This window comes from Ambystoma mexicanum, chromosome 3q, assembly GCF_040938575.1.
Source record: "Ambystoma mexicanum isolate Mex_15411 chromosome 3q, UKY_AmexF1_1, whole genome shotgun sequence".
NCBI lineage: Eukaryota > Metazoa > Chordata > Amphibia > Caudata > Ambystomatidae > Ambystoma > Ambystoma mexicanum.
This window is the reverse complement of record NC_090926.1, coordinates 594078564-594101486: the sequence shown is the minus strand read 5'-3', so window position 1 is coordinate 594101486 and position 22923 is coordinate 594078564. Positions and strand designations below refer to the sequence as shown.

The window sequence follows — 22923 nt, the reverse complement described above, 5'->3', positions numbered from 1 at the left end:
CCCTCCGGACATCAACCATCTCCGTGATTACATTGACATCATCCAGTCCTGGATGTCAACTAACTACCTCAAAACCATCAGTCCCCCGCTAAACAAAACAACTCATCCAACAATGGCTCAATGCTATGCACCTAGAAGTTTTTGATCTGCAACACTGGATCCAGCAAAATCTGTATACTTCACCATCAACAATAGCCAGTCCTTCCAGAAACACAGAGCCAAGAAGGCCCAAACTGCCTGGCTCCAAATCTCCACCCTTTGCAATAATCACACCCTTCATCACACTGCAGGGCTTACAGATGGTAGGGCAGTACCTTGTGGTCTCACATCTATGGGGGAGGAGGGGAACACCCTCCTGAAGGGGCTCCCAGCCGCTCACCTGACTCCCCTAAAAGCAGTTCTCCACACAGCAGCAAGACATGTTCAGGGTGCACAGAACTTTGACCAAATCACCCACAATCTACACAAGGTACATTGGTTTCCTCGCCAGCCCACGATACAGTTCAAGACTGCACGTATCCTATACAAACCAGTTATGAGCAGCAAACCGGCATACCTGGTATCTAAGCTCCACAATTCTGTTAGCACATGCTCCTTGTGCAGCAAATCGACTACCTGGCTCCAATCACAACTCATCCGCAAAAAGAGAACCCACAAACAATCCTTCTCTTGTCACACACCCAACCTCGGGAACTCTACCCCAGTATGAGCTCGGAGCACCCCTATAATTGTCTTTTTTTCAAATTGTACATGGTTTATTTAAACCTTATACATTCATATCAAAACATTAAATACAATAATACATGAATTTGATATAGCACATATAGTGCTAACAACAATTCATGGTGCTAATAGTTATTAAATCATTTAGTGTTCATGGTATCAATGCCACTTACCCACATTCTTAAAGAATGAACCCGATAGTCAAGAGCGGAGGTACTCGACATTCTAAGACACAGTACCAAAAAGGTTCTTCATTTAATGAGGCCATTCGATGTACAAAATTACCAAATGCTTCTATTCTCAAATTTTGCAATTCGGGACATCCAATCACCAGATGTTTTATTGACTCCACTGCCCTCCCACAATATTTTAAACCGGATCTCTTTATTTGGTAACAGAGTGAACCTCATTCTCATAATATCTCTTGATCAGCCATCAGGGCACTGGGAGATATTTCAATATGCTTCCACGTTTCTTTAGCTCCCAATATATATTAGCATATGAGGAATAAGCTTTCCTGGCATCACTAGTTATAGTCCAATCGACCTCCAACATTTTGGCTATGGCTTTGTCAGGATTCTCAATTAGGACCTCAATGTTTATCCCGTACGGTGCCATGATGTTAATGCAGTCATCCCTGAATGGGACGATCGGCCCGGTCCCTCTGCTGACTGTCCAATGTTTGTCCCCATCTGTACAACATCCGTTTTTGTGTACTGCACCCTTTAGGGAGCTTGGGCCTAGTTCGAAACGCAGAATGGCAGCAGGAACACAATTTGGGAGGCCCAATGCTCTGCGCCAAATCAACCCTGAAGGGATTTGGTTACCATAACAAAATATTTTTTTGTTTGTTTTACTGAATGAACATTTGTGTTTTGTTTCATCTGCCGCCATTACATTTTGTTTTGCTATTTAATGGTCTACAAGTGGATCATTGACTTTTTGGAGCCTTTTGGTGCACCCCTTGGATGAGTGCTCCTGTGTTCTTAGCAGTGTGTGTTCAGACATTTCCTTTCATTGTACTATTGGGGCTTCAGATGCAAGTCAATTTTGTAAACTAACCCCACTTTAAACATTTCTCGTGATAGGAGTGCAGTCCCCCCTTTTCTGTTTTTTGCAGTTGCATGAAGACAGCAATAATTTTACTTTGCAAAACAGCCAAGAGGTCGCAAGAAGTTACTAAACAGCAAGAGACAACCGGGTTACAAATTGCTGCACCAATCGTTGCCTCCAGTTTCAGACCAGGCGGGTACCAAGGTCTAGGTTTTTAAATCCAACTAATTAACACATTTGTATTTTCACAAACATTCAATTTTTATTATTATAATTTAGAGGCGTTCACAATTCGAGAACACCCCTTTGCACCTGAATTCACATATTGATGGGTGAATATGAGAATGTGCAAGTATATTCTGTGGCAGTAATAATCACTACTAAAATCACACATAAGACTACTTGGAGGGGCAATCGCCAGAGAGAAACACAGCTTCAAAGAAATGCCAATAAAGTAGAATTCAACTGTAATAGGATCAGGTTTACAGAAATGACGGCAAAGACGATCTTCGAGTAGCAAGGATGACGGACGACGCCTACACAGCTTAAATAAGAAGACCGGTTGGTAGAGCTCTTAATTGAGACCATTAGCTACCTCGACAGCAAATAAGTATTCCTTTATTGGATTATTTGGACTACCTCCATTGCGATCACATTGCCTTAGTAACCAAACTACAGCGCCACTTAACTGTACTCTAAACTAGGCCACGATGGGGAAAACACATGCATATACAAGGTAGAAAAGGGGCAGATCTCCTTACTTGGGGCCAAATCCAAAATCCAGTGGGATTAGGATTGTGAAATTGGCTCATGATAACCAGGCAATGGATACTTCCATGGTAGGTAATAGATCGGTCACTCGTCCATTATACAAAGGAGAATCTGAACAGGCTGTCTCAACGCCTGTAACATATATTATTATTGGTGATTTATGGAGTGCTTCATGGCAGACTCCTCCAGCTTCTAAGTGCTTGACCGGGCAACATACCAATGTTGCAAATCTTCCTGTTCCCAAGGCCAGTGTGTTGCCCCAGCGCTATGCTCCCATTTATCCACACATTCTGCAAAGCTGTATCCGAGACCACAAAGATAACCACGCATCTGTGGTAACCAAACAGAAGTATGGGACGAACTTGGCAACAAGTAGATCTCCAGAAACTACTTTGATGTCACAGATGTGATGGTGGCAACCGCCCCAAAGCGTCCTTCCTTCCACTTGGATGGACTAACAAAAATTGTCTACAAGTGATGGAATGTACACTTATGAATTAGGAAGCTCCCATAAAGTTCAACTTCTTAAATATATGGCCAACTTGTGTTGCAATTAATGAGGTGGAGAAGCTAGCACAAATTCCCAATGAAGGGCGTTCTATTTTGCTTACTAAGTTGTTGATGGAACATTCTGTGAAACAAGAGACTACAGAAATACTGCCCTTGTTCTCGATAATATATATTGTGACCGGGTCTGGGGCTTCATCAGGTTAGAGTCCAACATGGACCCCTCCTGACCACTGGTCGAGGTGGGTAGGAGAGGTTGGGAGCAGTGCTCCTCTACACTTTCCCTGTACTTTATTTTTTTAACATGAAACCGTTCCGGAATGGTTTCATTTTAAAATAAAGTGTAGGAAGAAGTTGAAACTTGCACTTTGGCGCATTGTACTGGACTGGATGTTCCCAAACAGAAGGCGCATGTGTTTGGGGTTTTGTATTGGGCGTGGGAGGCGGCATGGTGAAGGAGTTTGTGGGGAGTGGTGGCCAGCCAGTGGGGAACATAGTTCCACTTCTTCTTTTCGTACACTCTGGACACTGGGGTAAGCGGCCTACCGGGGGTATGCCAAAGCTTATCCTACCCAAGACACAGGTTGAGGGACTTGGCAGTCCCCATTTCCGGAAAGCCCTATAGGTGTTTGACTGCAATCACCCAATGTGTTGCATCCTCAATTCTGGCCCACGTTCTAGGTTATAGGACTTCAAAAACCACCATGCAATGCAGTACTGGGAGAAGCCACTGTCCCCCTGGAGAAAGCAGAAGGCATCAATACCAAACAAAGCCGCAAGGAACATTACTCACTACAGCCGAGAACGAGCGCCATGCTGAACCCAACATCCAACAGAGACTGTTGTTGGAACTGCTACTGGACTAAGGGGAGTTGATGTAGCAGAACATTGTGATGGCCTAACCCAGGGAAAAAAAAAAGGACAGGTGTAGGTTGGGCCCCAGAGTCCTGTGTAACACTGACCCAATGGAGCGTGGAGGAAATGACAAACAGGAAATGACGGGTATGAAAAACCCATATGAGCAAGACAGAGTTAAAGGTGATCTGGTGAGATTAGGCGATGTGGAGATGGACCGAAGAACGAGAGGAGGAATAGAGTATTGAAGTGTCTGGAGGAGCTGAATTGGAGTGCGTTTATGGCATTGTGTGAGATGCACCAAGTGGAAAGAGTTGTGACAGGAAGTCCACCACAAATAACCACGATTGAGTCGATAGTACATTCCAAGGGTCTTTATTGAAACTTTGCAACAGAATGACGTTATGGCCAACAGGGTCCGTTAGGGTCTAGCCCCCTCCCTAAGCCAAGTGTCCCTAACAGGGATGTTAGTTTCTCACCAATAGGGACACCGGTCTATCGGCTGTCTTATTCTTTTGATGTTCCCCAAGACGGTAGCTACCTGACACCCTCTTGGATTTTCTAGACTTTCCCGGACCTACCCGCATAGTATCCTTGGGAGTTAGGGATGGTTCTCTCCCACTTAGTATCCTTGAAGCTAGGGATGGTGCCTTCTCTTGCCCGGTGTCACTCTCTCCTTCTACACACATTCTTACTGACCCTTCACTACTCCGGGTTCCTAAGAGTTTCTCCCCCACCATGTTACTATCCATCCAATCTCTCCCTCCACATTTTCACCTCCCCCTTTTGATCTTACTTCTCTTACTCATGCTCTGCTATCAATTTGATCTCCAACCATCACTCCACTGCTCCCTCTACTCTTATAATTCATTCTTCTACTCCTTTCCTACTGCAACTCCTACCACTACTCCGGTTCTCCCAATCCCCGTCACTACTACCACTATTATCTCTCGCCTCCACTACTCCCTCTCTACTGTGACTACCACTCACTAACAATTACTGACATCCACTACTACAAACTGCCACAACCTACTCCCACCACCTCCCACAACTATGAACACTTCTGTTACCACGACTGTCCTGCTACTCCTGGTCTACTTCCACTCACAAATACTGCACAGATCCCCCTTCTTTAATAGCTTCTGCACTCCAGTCACTCTCTCCTCCTTTGTTCTCTCGGATATCCTCCACCAACTCCTGTTCTCACACAACTAACCCCAACCCCCTCACACATACTTATATACTCCATCTCCCTCCCTCTCTCAGGATTGGATACTTACCCTGACCAATAAACTTACCTGGATCCAGAGGGTGTAATAGGGGGTGGGGGTGATCCTGCAGAGGGCTAATGAGGTATGGTAAGCCCTGCCCCTTTACAATGCAATCTAAGTGCATTTCTAACTTGGAGCCGGTAATGACTCTCAGGAACCGTCAGGCCCTCCTGGAGGCCTTCCCTCAATATTATCCCTGGTGGGCTAGTGGATTAATCCTTACACAAGGAGGTCCAGCTTGTCCAATGGCCCATGTTGTCACAGCCGTTGCACTAAAAAGATTTGCAGCTGCCACCTCCTCTCTGTGAACTGTGTGGTCACGTGCACAGCATCCCTCAGGACGCTCCTGTGCCAGGCTGCATGAGTCAGCGCAGCCTCGCCTCGTGTTGCAGCTCTTCTCCACCAAAGATCTCCTGCAACAGGGACGCCGCCATCAGTACAGATAAGGTGGGAGGGGGGGGGTATGCCTTCGCACCGGTCGGGTTGTTGGGGTGGGGCTCCCCCTTTGACAGTGCCTGAAACCAGGCCCTGTCACAGAGTGTAGCTACGATTGTGACCATGAGTGGCAGTGCAGTTTGGTGGGGAAGTAAATCGGTGAGGGAGGTAGATAGCTGTAGAGGGTAAGGCTGGAGGTAGGATAAAGTAGTTACGGTAGGTAACGTTCTTTTGACTGGATGTTCCTCCCATGTATCCCTCATCGTATATCTTTGTTTCCAGCCTCGGCTGCTTTGCAAAAAATGTCTCTTCTCGGCAGAATGCGCTGTACGTCGAGACTGTCAACCAGCTATCCCTCAAGGGCCTCCATCTTGGCTGATGCCATCATCGACATATACCACATGCAGCGACCGTTAGCTTCAGTTCTTTCACCATCCATATGCAGAATTATCACCAATGAGATGTACCTTTTAATAAAGAGCGTAAAGTCCAAAGCTCAGGAATTCTACAGTGGGGTAGGTTGGGAGGGCGATGAGCAATACGTGGAAGGAACATCCAGTCGAAAGAACATTACCAGGGGTAAGAAACTTAATGGATAGTGTCAACCCACGTATTCCTCATCTTATGATAAGACTCCCAAAGCAGTATTAAGCTCTTTTGGAGGAAGGAGTAGAAATTTCAGAGTGAACGTTGGTCAAGAAAGGAGCATAGCACTGCCTTTGCAAATCTTCCCTCATTGTTGGAGGTGTCGAAACAATGTTTTGTCAACGTGTAGCTGCCTTGCAGATGTCCTTTATCGGAACTCCTCTCTGAAGGGCAGAGGAAGTTGCCATGCCGCTAGTGGAATGAGCCCTTAAGCCTTCTGGGGGATCTTTCCCAGCTAACCTGTAGCACTCTGAAATAGCTAGTATGATCCATCTGGATAGAGTTTGTTTGGTAACTGACTGACATAGTTTGTGTCCTGCGTAGCCAATGAAAAGGTTGATTGTGCTGTCTCTACTTTACCATTCTTGAAACATAAAAGCGTAGAGTTCTCCTTGGATCAAGTCTACGAAATATTTCCTCTTCTTTGCCAGGATGAGGTGGAGGATAGAAGGCAGTAAGCACAATGTTCTGTGCTAAATGGTAACCCAATACAATCTTCAGTAGAAAAGAGAGTTTGACCTTAAGAACAACCTTATCCTTGTAAAATGTAGTAAACACAGGATCGCATCATAAGGCCTGCATCCCACTCACCCTGCAGGCTGATGTTATTGCTAACAAAACAGTTTTGTAAGTAAGTAACCTTAAAGGGCAGGAATGGAGTGGCTCGAAAGGCGCACATATCAAAAACTTTAAAACAAAATGAAGGTCCCAAGTAGGGATTTGAAAAGGTGTAGGATGAAACACATTCATGAGTCTTTTAAGAAATTGAGTTAAGATTTTGAAGGGGGCACTTGAATATGGAAAGCGCTGCTAGATAACCCTGGATTGTTCCAGTCTGGAGCCCCAGATTTGCCAATGTAGTAGATATAACATTGTAGGTGTTATCACATTGAAAAGGGTCCACCTCTTTCTCCCCCACACCAGAACTTGTTCCAACGGCAGCAGTATAAGGGTTTTGTTGCTGGCCTTTTGGCCGAAAGCAAAATCACTATTAAGTCATCCGGGAGGTCCCAATCCTTGTATCTCAGCCTCTCAAGAACAATGCGTGAAGGCTGAGTGGCTTTCTTTCTCCTCGGAGTCAAGCGCTTCTCCCCGGCTTGGTAATTAGCAGAGGAGGGTCTCGTGTACTGTAGACCTCTGCTGCAACTTACACTGGCTATTGTTCGCAGTCTTATGATGCCTTCTGCAGAGGGCTCACGAACCTTGGTCAGAAAAGGAGAGAAGCAACCTTGCCCTGTCACCCTCTCGGTAAGCTTGGTCTTTCTCCTCCTCTTGAACTGCAGTGTCAAGCTTGCACCCGGGGAGTGAGGGGGGGAGGAGAGGTGGATGAAGGGGTTCTGTGTGTGTGTTTTTCTGCTCAATTGCCTGACCCTTGGGTTGGGACATGTCAGGCATGTCATAGAAAAATGTCAGAAAGGGGAGGGGGGGGGGGGTTTAAAATGGAACAAACTGGCATGACCAGTAGTATTGGTGAAAATAAACGGGGGGCGGTTTGTGGGGAAAAATCAAGATTGTGTTTGATCCAAAAAAAGACTGGGGGTGTGAAAAACCATAATCAGAGGAATGTGGAGAAGAATGACAGTGTGTTCGGATAGGAAACTCCGGGAGTTGCGTTTTTTGAATGTAACAGGGTTTGGGTTCGTGGGGGATTTGCGGGATATGGAGGGGGTCATTCGATTCGGGAATATTGGGAAAAGGAAGATTCTCGGAGTTGGGGTGTTTGAGGTTTGTAATCTTAGTGGCTTGGCTATATACACGGAGGGATTGTTGGTTCTCAGCTGGAGGGATTCACTCGGAGGAAGCGAGGTAGATATCATATAGCCTATAAAGGCTTCAGAGGTCTTGTCTTCCTCGGTATAATACTGTGTCTCACCTGGGGTCTTTGCTGAGCAGAGACTCGGATTCCCTTTTCCAGGTGATTAGCTCGCTCTTACATCCACCCCTAGGGTTGGGATTTGCTGGCTGGTTAGGGAGAATACCCTCAGGTTTCTCACACCACTGACAGTTTAGCTTTTCACTCTTTTAAAGGCCTTACCGGTCATCGGCTAACAGAATCAACAGTCGGCGGTCTTGTGTTGAACGCCTAGGCACAAGATGCATATTTTGCGCGGGTCCGTGATGGACATTTGGACGCCGCAATCTAGGCACTTTTTGAAACCAGTCTTCGGAGTAGTAGGAGTCGAGGACGAGGCAATTTCGAAATGTTTTGCGTGGAAAACTGAAGCACGCCGTAATTCTCGAAGCAATCGCATTTCCAGAAAAAAACGGAACTCACTGTGAGAGAGTAGATGGCCCCAAGAGTAATCAATCTGGGTGCTTGTTCACATTCGATTCCTCTTATCGCTGGTAGTAGTACACGCCCTCATTCCCAGCATCTCGCTGTTAATGTTCTCTTGAAACTTATGTGTCTCTCCGCATGGTCTCTTCTCTTGTGTGGGCTCTGTATACAAATGATTTCTCTTCCCCACCCCTCTTAAACAAATAGTAAAGGTCTCTTCATTTGTGTTGTCTCAGCTTATAAGTCATTCTCTGTCTGTGTGGCACTCAATTTCAAGTGCGAGTTTTGAGACTGTTAGCATATGTTAAGATGGTAATGGAATTTTATAACTATATTTCGCTTGTATAAAGCAATGGAACCACCTGAATACCTAGAAACTATAAAAAGATTTGATTCCAGAAGGGAGTTTGATTTTCCAAGGGGACAGTATTAAAAAACACAAAGAAAATAAAAACACATGCAGCAGCACTGTATTCTCATAGATGGATCTAAAACGTAAGCATCCAATAGATTGTTCAAGGCATTTTATTTTGTTAATTCTTTACACTGGACCCTATGAGGTTTTTCTTTCTTCATATCAGTTTGAAAAACTGAGATGTATTTGTCTAAATTTAACACATTTTCTCAATATATGGGCGTTGGGTTTAGGTATTCAATTATGGTGGAGAGGTGGTGCCCCCCCCACCCCATCCCACAAGTTTTATTTGCGAGGATCCAAAATATAAAATTTCAAACAAACTGGCCTTGAGCAAATGTTCACCAACAAATATAGAGCATTTACTTCTTTCTGAAGCCAGGACTCCTTCTCAATTGTCTGCCACAAAATGGGATGGGGTGTGCAAGGGTTCCCGGCTACAGATTTGTCACAGGAGTTTTTCCCCCCTTGCCTTCTATAAATTTGCTCAGAGCGAGAGCGACCCTTTGGTTTACTCTAGAGGGCCACACCTCGACCCAAGGACTTTGCTCTACCCCAATACCAAGCTGGGCTAGGTATCCTTACCAGAAATTAAACTTGGTAGGGGCCAGGTCTCATCTGCCCCCACCTACCCTCTCCTCACCCCGTTGGCGACTGCTCAGCCCCAGCATCATAAGATTGAGGGGGGTTGGTGGGTCAAGTTTGTATGGCAAGTCAGTGAATCCAGCCAACCAGAGCTGCATGTGCAGCAGGTATCTTACCAACGTTGCACACTCTGGTTCTCTATCACACTCCTCAATAGTGATACCTTCTGCCTAACTTACAGTAACACATGGGACACACTTGCACTTCTAGCTCTGCGCATGGCTTAGATTGATAGCACGGTTAGGCACTCACTCTCCTGTTCATTTTGATACCATCCGCCTCATGCTAAGCATTTAGTTGGATCTCCTGCTACTCTATCCCAATGCCATCCTCCTTGTGTTCAGTGCATAAATACCCTCTTCAATGAATCTCGTCCTTACGTGGAGTACACAGTCATGCCCGCCCGCTCCTCTAGTTTGATTGCCTCATCGGTGGGGACTGGAGGGTCATCTTGGTACTGGCTGGGAATCCGCAGGAGCACCTTCACTCGTGGCTGTAGACCCCCATCCTCCTGTGGGTAGGCAGTGATTGAGACTGGGGCAGTCATACCCATCCCTAGGCCTGTGAGAGAAAAAGAAAATATCAGGCTGCTTTGCCCTATACAATCCCAGTTACACAGCCATTTCAACCTTGGAACAGAGGAAGACACCACATACAGAGAAGATACTACCTTCTGGACCAACCACATGTCTATTTGCAATCATAGGTGCAGAAGGGAGGTTAATGAGAGGTGCATGGGGGTGGAGTTGTTCAAAGGAAGGCTTAGTGCAGAAACAAGCAGGCAAACCAATCTATGGGAATTGTGTGGTGCAGAAGGGCCCCCCCAAAGCCTGTTCTGATCGCATCAACCTAGGGATTGGCAACAGATGTCACACCCTTTTCAGCTTTCTCCCACTTATGTGCCTGGATTCTCCACTGACCTCCAAGCGCACTTCTGCGAGTGGAGGATTTGATAAAGCTAAATACCCATCCGTTTTCCAGACAGGAGAAGCCAGCAAGCCAAAGGGGGTCTGCTGAATCCCACAGACTAAAAGAAGAGAAACCTTATACATTAGCACCCTGCAGGGAGGCGCCAGGCAATCAGGAGGCACAAGACGCAGACTGTACTGTATGGTACAAGCCTGCACTCTGAGCTGCCTACACAGCCAGCTCCCCCTTCCTCACTCCCTCTCCCACCTCAGCTCAGCTCATCGCAGCCGCGTAGCTTCCTACGCAAGTTCTAATAAGAAAAAGTACCTTTGAACCATGGCCCAGCGCCACACAAAGCTGTCATCCAGGAATCCAGTTATCAATGTTGACGTCCAGCGTCATCCACTGAAAATGGACTTCCTGTCCAACAGGACTGAACTGCGTCGGGCCTCGCTTCAAAAGTTAAACACCATTAGCACCTGTGTAGATAGGTAAACAGGTCCTAATGGCACTATGTCTGTCGGTGGTTGGCCGGCCCCATCAGTAATGGCACAGCTGCCCTTGTTAAGGGACCTTTGCTGCACTCAAGCCTTTAACTTGGGATGCAGGCCGTTGGTCGGTCCACCACCTTGGGGGATATTGCCTCAATAAATCACAATGCACTTCAATGTCGGTCAGTGAGAAAAAGACCACCAATAGACTTTATAGATGGTCAGCACAGGAGGGCTGGAAGCTGGGTACCAGGCTGCAGGAAGAAATACCCTTCCCCCCACAATCATTTTTAATTATTGGCAGGGCTAGGAGAGGGAACAAGGAGAGAGGTGGCAACACGACATCCTCCTATGGAAGATGGCTATTTCAGTGTTGTGGGGCAAAGGAGAAAGCATTGCAGAATGTTTTGGATACAGGTGCAAAGCATTGCATTTCCAACTCATGGTTAGTACTGCTAAAATCCGTTACTCTGTCACAAAATGAAGGTGGTAGATCAAAATGCAATGCAACGATAGGGGCAAAGACTCTGTAATTGGGTCAAAGCAAGTACTGTTTAACCAGGGGCATCGTGTCCTCACATATTTATAATTTAACTGAAATGCCCTCCCTGCGTCAGCCTAAAGGCATGATTCGCAGAGGGTTTTTCAATGGCATTCCGCCATTTTAAAACACTTCTGTGAATCAGGCCCCAAGTTTCTGGCTCCATTCTGTCTCCGTTCTCCTTTCCCCCCACCTAACCCATCCCTGCTCCCCCTTCCCATACGTTCAGTGTCTTCCTCGGTCTAGGTGGATAGCATAGACTTCACCTCAGATATAGGGCCAGCCTGCACTCCACAAGTTTGAAACCCACAGCAAGGACAAAGGACTCCCCCTTCTGATTACAGCACTTAATAGCAGATTCCTTCAGCTTCTAAGTGCCATAGCGGAACAAAAATTATTATTCTCTTCTTCTCCACTGCGTCTACGCCCCCTTTCGTGTCTCTTTCCCTCCTTCCAGGTTTCAGTTTGTTCCCCTAAATGTCGATTTGCTGCTTGCTTCTTTTCCCCACGTTATTTCAGTGTATCCTATACTCACTCTGTGGCAATAGAAGTGCGAATTCATTCCTTTTTTATTGAACTTAAAAAAATAAAATCAAACTGCATTTTCTAGGTTCGCACGTTCAGCACAACTTTGAAAGTCACTGATGCGGGTGAGTGTAGACTTAGGCAAATCCTGGTGTATCGGCAGTCACTAAAAAGAAGAAGAACAAATAATCTCTGATGGAAGCCCAGTTCCAAGGCCCCCCAATGCACCAGGAAGGGCACGTATCAAACAGAGCGACTCCAAACTGACCCCCGCCAACCAATAAGGGTGCTAGGACAGTTTTTCTGAAGTCCAGTTAAGGGCCTAGCAAAACCATTCTACTGAGGCAGTACAAGATTCCACTCTTAGTATAAGGCTGTACCACCTGAGTTCGGGGTAGCGTAGACAGAGCAGCCAGGCTGATTTTAGGAGGGAGAGAGGGCAGTAGATACAGTAAAAGTGAAATTGTAATACAAATGATCCAAAGAAACACTGAAACACTATGTATTGTAAAAAATAAAGTATTTATTTAAATACAGGTAGGCCCAGATAAATCTAGGGGTTAAGTAAGAATGCGGGTGAGTGTAGACTTAGGCAAATCCTGGTGTATCGGCAGTCACTAAAAAGAAGAACAAATAAATCTCTGATGGAAGACCAGTTCCAAGGCCCCCCCAATGCACCAGGAAGGGCACGTATCAAACAGAGCAACTCCAAACCGACCCCCGCCAACCAATAAGGGGCATTGTCTCATCGTGGCCATCTCTCCCTAAAAAGTTGAAGGGAGTACAGAATATGCAAAACTTACTCATTCACACAGGTGGCCACACAAAATCTCGACTAAACCACACCACAAATGATGTTCCTCCGGCCTTCTAAAATTCTCCATCGTTTCTGTGCATGCGTTTCTGAATTACCCAATTTGAAAGCCTTGTTACTCCCTTGTTGTGGCAGGCTATTTGTGGATTCTACTACTCCTCGCCCCCCACAGTGCTTTATCAGCCAGTACTACCAGAACAGTAGCAGGGTCAGTCTCCTCTTCTCCCCATACGTCAATGGAAGGCCAAAAGCCTTCCTCAATAATACAAGCGTTTTATTGTCAAACTGCTTCACTTTACTAGACACTGTTACTGTGATCCTCACTGATCTCCCAGCGGAAGCCAGGGGATAGCCTCTACCTGGCCTGAGGGGCGGCTATAATGGGGGGGGGGGGGGGGGAGATGCCATGGCTTCTTTAGATGAGAAATGGTACCCCCTCCCTCATTTTCCCCCATGAAGATGACTCCTTTATACCAAATACCCTCATTGCCTATTGCCTGCCATACATCTACACCACCTTGTTGGGAAAATATAGACCAAACTTCTATCACTGGTCTAAAATGTGGAAGCTCCAAGACCACCTTTTTGAGTTCCAATTATTCACCATATAGAACCGACTTCTCATTCAAACGGTTGAAAGTGACTTGCCGAGTATTCTGCATAAACTGACACCAATGGACTCCTTTTACCACAATCACCCAAATACTGGGACGAGGAAGAAGGAAAGAACAATCCAGAACAGAAGGAGCCACAAGCTCAATGTGCAATCCAGTTTTGGACAGCACCTGTGTGCAGGAGATTTAAAGAGTGAAAGCAAATTCTTAGGAGGCTGCTGCTGTTTGGGAAACCTCGCCACGAGACTTGTGAAGCACCAACCGCTGTGGCAGAGCTGAGCAGCTCGCCAGCAAGGGATAAGAGAAATGCTGCGAGGACAGGATGCGCCACAGACACGCCAGGAGAAATTGGAAGATTCCTAGGCGTTCATCGACTGAAGAAAGCAGCATTTCACCTTCCGGGACCGGGATCAAGGCAGGTGTGCTGAGGCAAAGCCGCGCTGGAATAACACAAGAGCAGTCCAGAGTGGAAAGCAGGCGGTACGACTTTGTCACGTGAGCACGGACCAAGACCACCAACAAGAGCTGGTAAATTAACCAAAGCATAGTGGGGACCCCGGGGCATTTTGGTGACTGCACCAAATACGAACTATTTCTAACTAATTCCTAGCGATCGCTGAATCTTGGCTTCATGCCGCCGCAGGACCAACCCTTTCATTAGCAATTCCCAATGGATACACCATCTTAAGATCTGACAGAGTTGATACTCGCGGAGGATGTATCGCACTCCTAGCTAGAGACAATCTACCGATTAGACTAGTGCCTACCCCTGATATCAAAACCTGCGAGAATTTGACAGCCAAGCTCAACATAAACCGCTCCCAGACATTGACGAGCCATCTGATATTTAGACCTCCAGGCCTTATTGGAACGTTTGAGGACGACATATCCAATATTGTATCCAACAACTTAAAAAACTCCTCTGAAGTCTCACTACTAGGAGACCTTAACCTAGGATATAATGACCCTAAAAAGACACATGCATCAATTGTGGCAAATATCCTATTGGAACAAGGCTTCACCCAAAAAGTGCTCCACCCTTCACATGTTAAAGGAAGAACATTGGACTGGGTGGCAGACCACAATTGCAATGCCATGATCCCCTCCATATCACCTCAGAGATGGTCGGACCACCACCTCATAACCTTCACCTTAAACACCGAAAAACCCATCTCCATGCCTGTATCGCCAGCCCCACCTATTCCAACCCGAAATAAAAAGAACATGACCTGTGACAACCTACTCCCACTCATCCTCCCGACACTGAATGCTATCCTGGAAAATGTGGGACCTGACGCATTGGTCAATGAATATAATCATATCATGACCACCTCCCTAGACTCAATAGCACCACTCAAATTAAGACAAAGCAAACCCAAGGTCCATCTGAACTCCTGGTATACACCATATTTAAAAAAACTACGTACTAAAAAAAATGGCAATGCGAGATATCCTGGAAATTAATCTCAGCACCATCACAGCACTATACAAAAATGAAATTCTCTTAGCCAAACGTGAAACTTAATGCCAGAATATCCCAAGGGAATTCAAGTATGAAAGAACTCTTTGTCATCCTCAAAGAGTTAGAAGCGCCCATCCCTTTGCCGGACAACTGTATATAGGATAAACTCTGGTGTTCGAATATACAGCAATCATTAGCAAATAAAGTCACAACTCTACAAGTAAACATTGCTAAGACAAAAGCCTTATTAAGCAGCAATACGCCCACTAAAACCCCACTAGATCCATTCAATAACACGATCTTACCTCCCAGCTTTAAATTCTCTAAGATCAATATACTCGGGACTGAAAAGACTATATTATCACTCAAACCCTCTAATTGTCATGGTGACCAATGCCCTGCTCAACTTATAATGGATGCGGGCAGAGACTTGGCCCCCTTTATTACAAAACACATCAACGCATCATTCACGTCTAACACCATCCCATCTAACCTTAAGGAATCACGGGTGCTCCCATTACCCTGCAAAAACAGACTCTAGACCCCCGATTCCTATTAACTACCGACCTAGTGCCATTTCTCCTGAAAATCTTAGACAAAATGGCCTATTCACAAAGCCAAAAATACTTCGAATCCAACTCTCTATTAGGAGCAAGCACTCAGGTTTTCGCCCTCAGCATGGGACAAAAACTGCACTAATAGACTTGAAGGCCCAGATTGATGAATTTAGGGACAAAGGGAAATAAGCCCTTCTTCTCCTCTTGGACCCATCGGCTGCTTTTGACTTGGTCGATCATCGGGTCTTACACAGTCATTTGGACTTGGCGGCATACTTCAACAGAAGCCATAGCGTGGATACAATCATTTCTAAGCAATCAGAGTCTTCCCACCTATGGCGGCAGCTGACCCTATCACTTGCGGAGTGTCCCAAGCCCCTTTTCGATCGTCTGGGTATCACCTACACGAATTATGCAGATGATACTCAGATCCTCCTACCTCTTAGTGGTGATTACGACAAGAATATGGCCTTGGTGAATAGGGTATATCTCATCATTCAGGCATGGATGGCCACCCATGGACTATGCCTGAATGATGACAAGACAGAGATCATCATCCCGGGTACACCATCAACCCTCCAAAAACAGAGTCCCAATTACTCAGCCTTTAACATAGACCATAATATCATTACCGTTGCTAAGGAGGTAAAAACCTTGGGGTTTTACCTGGACTCTACTCTCTCGTTCAACAAACAGGTGAACGCTATGGCCTCAGCCACGGCATACACCTGCAAACTGATCAGAGCAGGCAAAGCTTTCCTCTCTAACACTAGTTGCATTACCCTTGCCAAAGCACTTATCTTATCCAAGCTCGACTATTGCAATGCCTTGTACATAGGAGCCAACAAACAAACTATAAAGAAAATCCAACTCTTGCAAAACAATGCCCTTAGAGCAGCTCTTGGAATTGCAAGGAGAGAACACATATCTGAGACAAGAAGAGCCAATAACTGGCTGTCCACTTACGACAAAATTAAACTAAAAGTTGCCTCTCTTACACATAAATGCATGAACAATGCGGCACCGCGCTACCTTTCAGATAGAATTACCACAAAACCTGCGACTAGAACAACCAGACTCTCTAATACTAACTGCCTCTTGATCCCTAGATTTAAGTTGGCCAGAGTGGGAGGCAGCAGTTTCCCGGTCAAGGTGGCCCAACTGTGGAATTCACTAACCTCCCCACTTAGAGGTGAGCATTCATACAAAAATTCCGTTGGAGCTTAATATTGCTGCTTAAAGATGCTGACCACTAGATCGACCTATGACACTTACACTACCGGCCCACTATACTGTAAATTTGCTAACACTGGCCACCTTACCGACTGTTTAATTCACTTTCATACTACTACATTTGAACTACGCCCTAGATCCTATGTGCCTGCTTTCAGCCCATAGTCTGCATCCTATGTATGTATATAATTTGCCTGTATGTAATCTAATTGCCTGATATAAATGTATATTTCTATATGTAACCCAGCAATGAGTGATCTTATGCAATGCGCCCTAATACCTATGGGTCTGGTGCGCAATACAAGTAATAAAACACAACAAACTATAAAAAAGTAAAGCCACCGAAGGAGAGAAAGTAAAGAGACTGATTGAAAAACAAGAAAGCATATTGTGAATAAGAACCCCATCAATATATGAATGTATGAAATGCAAAAATGTGATCTATTATACCAAAAGGGGTATGCACGTCGAAGTAAAAGAGGAACAACGTGTGAATAAGGAGTCCTGGCAGGGAGTAATACCAGGCAGTTGCAAATCTACAGAAACGATTTAGAACTGTATTTACCAGACAAGAAGGAACATTTTAAACTACAAGGCTAAGCAGCCTCATAAATAACAGTACTGTTGTGGGCCAAGAAAGACACCAAGAACTGTTAGACAAAGAATCGTTTTTTCTGAGGACGAATCCATGGGAAGGGAGCCATCCGCTGGAACCAAGGCTCTTTGACCTTGGAGAACTTGTGTTGGAGCTGTTCATTTTCCCATACAAACTCTTTTTGCAATTGCCTATGGTTAAAGACATTTCCATTTTCACCTTATAATGTGACAATCAGAATAGAACTTTTAGATACAAGGGCAGTGTTGATTCAGACATCCTGACACAGACCGATCCTTAGTTTCTGGTTTTAAATAAGGACATTCCTCTTAGAGCAGGGCCATGGAGGCCTTTACCTAATCCTTTTGTTTTCAATAACCAAATATATGGCTAACTTGTGTCCCAGTTTTATGCCCGACTCTTCATATTACCAAAGGCTTCTTGGAGGTCTTCATGTGTGCCACTCATGCAACTGGACAAATCTTTGCCTCACCTTGCTCACCTGGTCCACTACACTACAGATCCGATCAGATCAGATCTGGACTGGTGTGGGAAGGCTCTCCTTTTCCTGCATGAGCTCCGTGAACTCCTATCTCTGTGCAAGAGCGGGTGTTCTACTCTGGAATCAGGCAGTGTGCTCTTCACACAGAACGCTTACCGCCTCCCAACAGCCCTCATCTGCGGGCACCAGGTAGAACATGGTGAACTAAGGACAGATAAGCACAAGAATCAGATTCTGCAAGGAAACCACCACTCTTCAGTGTGCTGCGCTGCTAGGACCAGCAGTAAAGGCACTGTGCCTCTGCTGGCGAGGTTGTGGGACGCCGACCCAGCCGTGGACATCAGGGAGCAGAGCCCAGCGCGTAAAGGCCGCCTATGTCCTATCTTCATCAGCTGCTCATCTATAACATACCCACATGTCTCTGTGCTTCATCTCCCTCCGCACTCTTTTCGATTCCTGTGTCCCATCCCTATCACTGAACACCACAGGTCACTGGACTTTCTATGAAGCCTTACTGATGTAGAGATGAACATTGATCAAGGTGATCTGACATACAGTAGATATATAATAAAAAAAAAGAAAAAAGGAAAATGTGGCGCTACTAGATTGGCATGGTGAGACTTGGAAACATCTACCCAAGAATAGGGTAAATCGTCTTGTGATCGAGGTGCTAGAGAGGACCCCTGGGTCTGCAAGAAAGGATTGCTAGTGTTGAATGTATCAGGTGCAAGGACAGGACCAAGTGCCAGGCTCAACGCAGCTCACACCAGTTCACTGAATTGTTCCAAATTAATGGGACATGCGGATAGGGGTGTGGTTGAAAGGCCTCTAGAAGGTCCTTTGCTCCCCATGTCCACAGATGCAGGCCCTCCATACTCGGATGGATTGCAGGGGAAATGCTCACCTTTAGAGTTGCTGCCACCCACGTACTTCAAGAGCTGGAGCACCGCTTCTTTTGAAGCCTCGTCAAAGGGTTTCCCAGTCACCTCCACAGTAGCATAGTGTCCACCATCATGCACCCGCTCCTCGAATGTCACACCATCCTGCGGGGCAGAGAGGAAGTTAATATACCTCAGGGATAGAAAGTGCAGTGAAGACTGTGGGATGGGGGGATGCAGGAGAGGAAGGAACACAATCACTGGGGAATAGAAAGGAAAGGGACCCCTCCACCCCACTGAGTGGGAAGCAGGGAATGGCCAAAGATACACTCTGGTGCCTCTATGTGCTCATGGAAGCAACACTATTTGGGGGAAAGTAACGCATAGAGAGGGGACAACTATTGAGGACACACTGGCTGACCACCTCCCTGCCCCCGCCCGAGAGGGGCATAGTAATGAGTAGCCCAATCACAGGGAATGTGGTAGACCATCTAGATCTTTTTAGTTTGTGAACAAAGCTGCACCTGACAGATCTATGTGGGGGGGAGTGGGGGATCTCTCACTGCGGCTCAGTCATGACTTACACCCCACTCAATGTACAACTGATCCTTGTATAGTGCTGCAGCATCTTCCACCAGTTCTGGCTAACTATGGTGAAATGGCAGGATTTTTAATCTCCAGATGTGATGTAATCTTGTGTGTATAAGTACATAGGTTTGATGTACACTTTCTCCTAAAGCACCTTGCAAGTCAGGGATGCCACTTAAAAGTGAAATATTTTACACAAACCTTTAGGTGCCCAGCAAGCCCAACAACTCGCTATAAAGCACATATTAACCGACTGGTTCACATATGCTACAAAAGGTGCTTAACAACTAAGAGAAATTTACTCAGGATGTTCAAATAGGGGAAACATGGAGGCGGACTGGTTTCCCTACAAATCTCCACCAGGGTGCACATTTCAAGTTGTGATCTACTTTTCAGGCATTGTCAGTTGCAACCATAAGTGAACGAATTTCATACAGCACATGTAAAAAAAAAAAAATAATAATAATAAATAAAAGGGGGTTAATATGTCCCTCATATCACATACATGAAAATATATATATTACATGGTATCCAGTTAATATGTAGAAATTAAAATGTCGAAAAAAATACAGAAAAAGAAAAAATAAAAATAAAGAAATAAAATTGATTTTTTTACATTTTTAATTACATGTTTTCTTTTGGGTTTCGCGAGTAAAAAAAAGGGTTTAATAAGACATTCAACTTTTTTTTCTGTATTATTTGACATTTTTGCATTCGAAATTACGAATTTTGAAATATTAACCATTAACCATATTACATACATACACACACAGTTTGTAGCATGCAAATGATCATTTGGACCTCCTCCCCACACCACTCAAACCTGATCACGGATTTGTTTCAAAATTATCAGACACGTTTTTGTTCTTAATTTAAGAATCCCACATATGCCCGGTACTAGTATGGGGAGTGTCCTTGAAATTTCATGGGCACATCATACAATTTTGCCCACTTCTTCCTCTTCCCTAGCCCATGATGCGCAACCAAAATTCCCCACCCCCATCTCACGTCAGTTTCTGACATCATTGCTGTATTCGCTCCAAGCAACGGCCAGCATTTGAAACTACTAAGCAGACACATAAATATTTAGTTGCAAGGACGTTAAGGTGAGAATTTATGCAACAAACCCCCTGAAATTCAGCTAAAGCCACTTTAACTTCATGGCCCCTGTTGCGCAGCCCATGACCACAATGGTGACATCATCTACGACATTGACAAGTTAATGTATTAAAACAATACTATTTAAAGATTATTTTTACTTTGTACAGTGTTTGATTTGAACACGTTAATCACTTATAAAAGACATACAAAGAAATACATGTACACATCTTGTTTTCAAGCAAATGTTGAATTTTAAAACTTCATTTCTTTACACCTATACATTTAGAGTAATCACTTTTTTTCAATACCCCTGTATGAAAATCTTAAAATATATCCTACTACTTAGTTGTTCCTTGTGTGAAAGAGCACTTCATGTTATTTAGAAAGTGATACGCATACACATTTTTCTTACAATAAAACAATAGAGTATTTACATATGTTTATTTTGAAACATAGTAACTAGAGTTCAACATGGGTCGCCAACTATTTCTACTAGGTTATTTAGTAAAATATATACTAAATATGTATGGAGAATTTCTCCGAATGAAAAGGAATAGCAGTGAAACATCAACCTTTGAACAAAATGCGAAAATAACAGCATCTAAATTCAAGATAGAGGATATAAGACGTCCATTATCAATAAAGCTTATATTCAGTGTAACAAACAAACGAGACAAGAAATCCTCCCAAAAATCAAAGAAACTAATGACAAAAAGGGAGAAAATTGGACACACAAGAAAGAAAAGATAAGATGTATTACTACTTTTGACAGTGGAGCAAGAAATGTGAGAAAAATATTGGCCAAACATTGGCAAGTGCTAAGGAAAAATCAAGACATTAATGGGTTACTAATTACCAATCCAATGATAACATATAGAAAAGCCAAATCCATACAGTCAAAAGTATCTCAGAGTTTGTTTCAGACAAAAACCAAAATGAATTAGCTCTCAGAAAAAAACAGGCTTCCAAAAATGTGCGAAATGTAAAGCATGAAAATTTGGAGAAAATGTTAAATATAAGGACCCACGTACAGGAGGGAAAGTGGAAATCACAAAAACCATTCTATGTAGCACAAAATTTGTGATATATGTAATGAGCTGCAGCTGTAACCTCTGGTACATAGGAAGCACCAAATTGGAAGTTAAAATTAGAATTTTGCAACATCTGAGAGCAATTAAAAACAATGATCCGACATATCCTCTAGCAAAACATTTTGCAGAAGTACACAAAGGAAATATTGAGTCGTTAAAATATTTTGGCATTGATCATGTCCAACAACATCCATGAGGCGGGGATAGAGAAAGACAGTTACGTCATTTGGAAAGTAGATACATAATTGAATACAATACCAAATCCCCGGGAGGACATAACAAGGATGAAGAGCTCTATACATTTATAGGAGAATAAGTTTAAAGCTCACTCATGTACGGTCTATTTTAAGAGCAGATGTGACTATGAGATGCTAGAGTAAAATATGGACAATTTACAACAAGTAGCTTACATTATGAAAAGAAAATTTAATAATGAATGGGGCTGCAAACTGAACAATTATTTGCATCATACCTAGGATTTAATAACTTTTTAAACTATAATGTATGTTTTTTTGATATGTGTTTTTGATAAGTTTTTAGCAAGTGAGATGTAGGTATATGCAATAATCCCGAGCACAGTATATGTTTTTATCACAACCATTTTTTGGATACAATGAAGACAATTATAATTCAGGCATGATAACCAACTGTGTATAAAATGTGTGCATTGAGGGTTTTCGGTATTTTTAAAAAATGTGACATATAATATGTATTATATCTTAATAGAACTATAACAACTTTGCATTTTATTATATTTGATGCACTGAGCACTTTATAATGTTCTAGAAACATTTTTAGAAAAACATTGCAATTTTTCGCTTTAAATCATCTAAGGCACTAAGCAATTTATCAAATACAGTAAGCACAGTTAGGAACATACGTAACATTTCAAACAAATTAATATTAATTCCCATTACCAAAAATAGTAAGGTTAATTGGTTGCACCTTTGGCAGTCTCGATATAAAGTCACATGGATTGTAACAAATAACATCAAGCGGCATAGCAAATATCCCGGCAAATATAAATATTCAAATTTGCATGCTGATTATTGCGTTATTACAGATTAATTTCTGTGCATACATAACAAACATTCTAGTCTAGTAAGCGCGTAGCACTTTGAGTACTAGCATGTTGCACTTTATTAAGGTAAAGCACTGAGCAATTACCTTAGTATAGCTACTATAGTAAAACGGACAATTTCGAACAGCAATATTTGCACAATGATAGTTCATTCAAAACGAAAGATAGTTCATTCAAAACGAATGTGTTTGAATATATATTGTATGCACAATGTAGCCATTTTATACAAATCGTTATATCAGCAAACAAAGGGATTAGAGCATGACATTATGTTGATATTAGAACCCAAGGGACATCCAACATGGCCGCTTTTAGAGGATAAGGGGAGTGCAATTAATTAGCA

The 22923-nt window shown here is 43.9% G+C and overlaps 2 protein-coding genes across 3 annotated transcripts in view; one reads left to right on the top strand and one right to left on the bottom strand.

Moving 5' to 3' along the window:
- Positions 1–22923, top strand: part of CHADL (chondroadherin like) — a 372075-nt gene that overhangs the window by 190974 nt on the left and 158178 nt on the right. The gene's annotated exons all lie outside the window — the stretch shown is intronic.
- HEBP1 (heme binding protein 1) overlaps positions 1–22923 on the bottom strand; it is a 93174-nt gene that overhangs the window by 49045 nt on the left and 21206 nt on the right. For both annotated transcript variants that reach the window (XM_069654437.1, XM_069654436.1), the window contains exons 3-4: positions 18746–18884; positions 9979–10159 (exon numbers count right to left, since the gene is read on the bottom strand). In XM_069654437.1, the coding sequence (XP_069510538.1) occupies positions 9979–10159; positions 18746–18884 (320 nt within the window). The remainder of the gene's footprint in view (positions 1–9978; positions 10160–18745; positions 18885–22923) is intronic.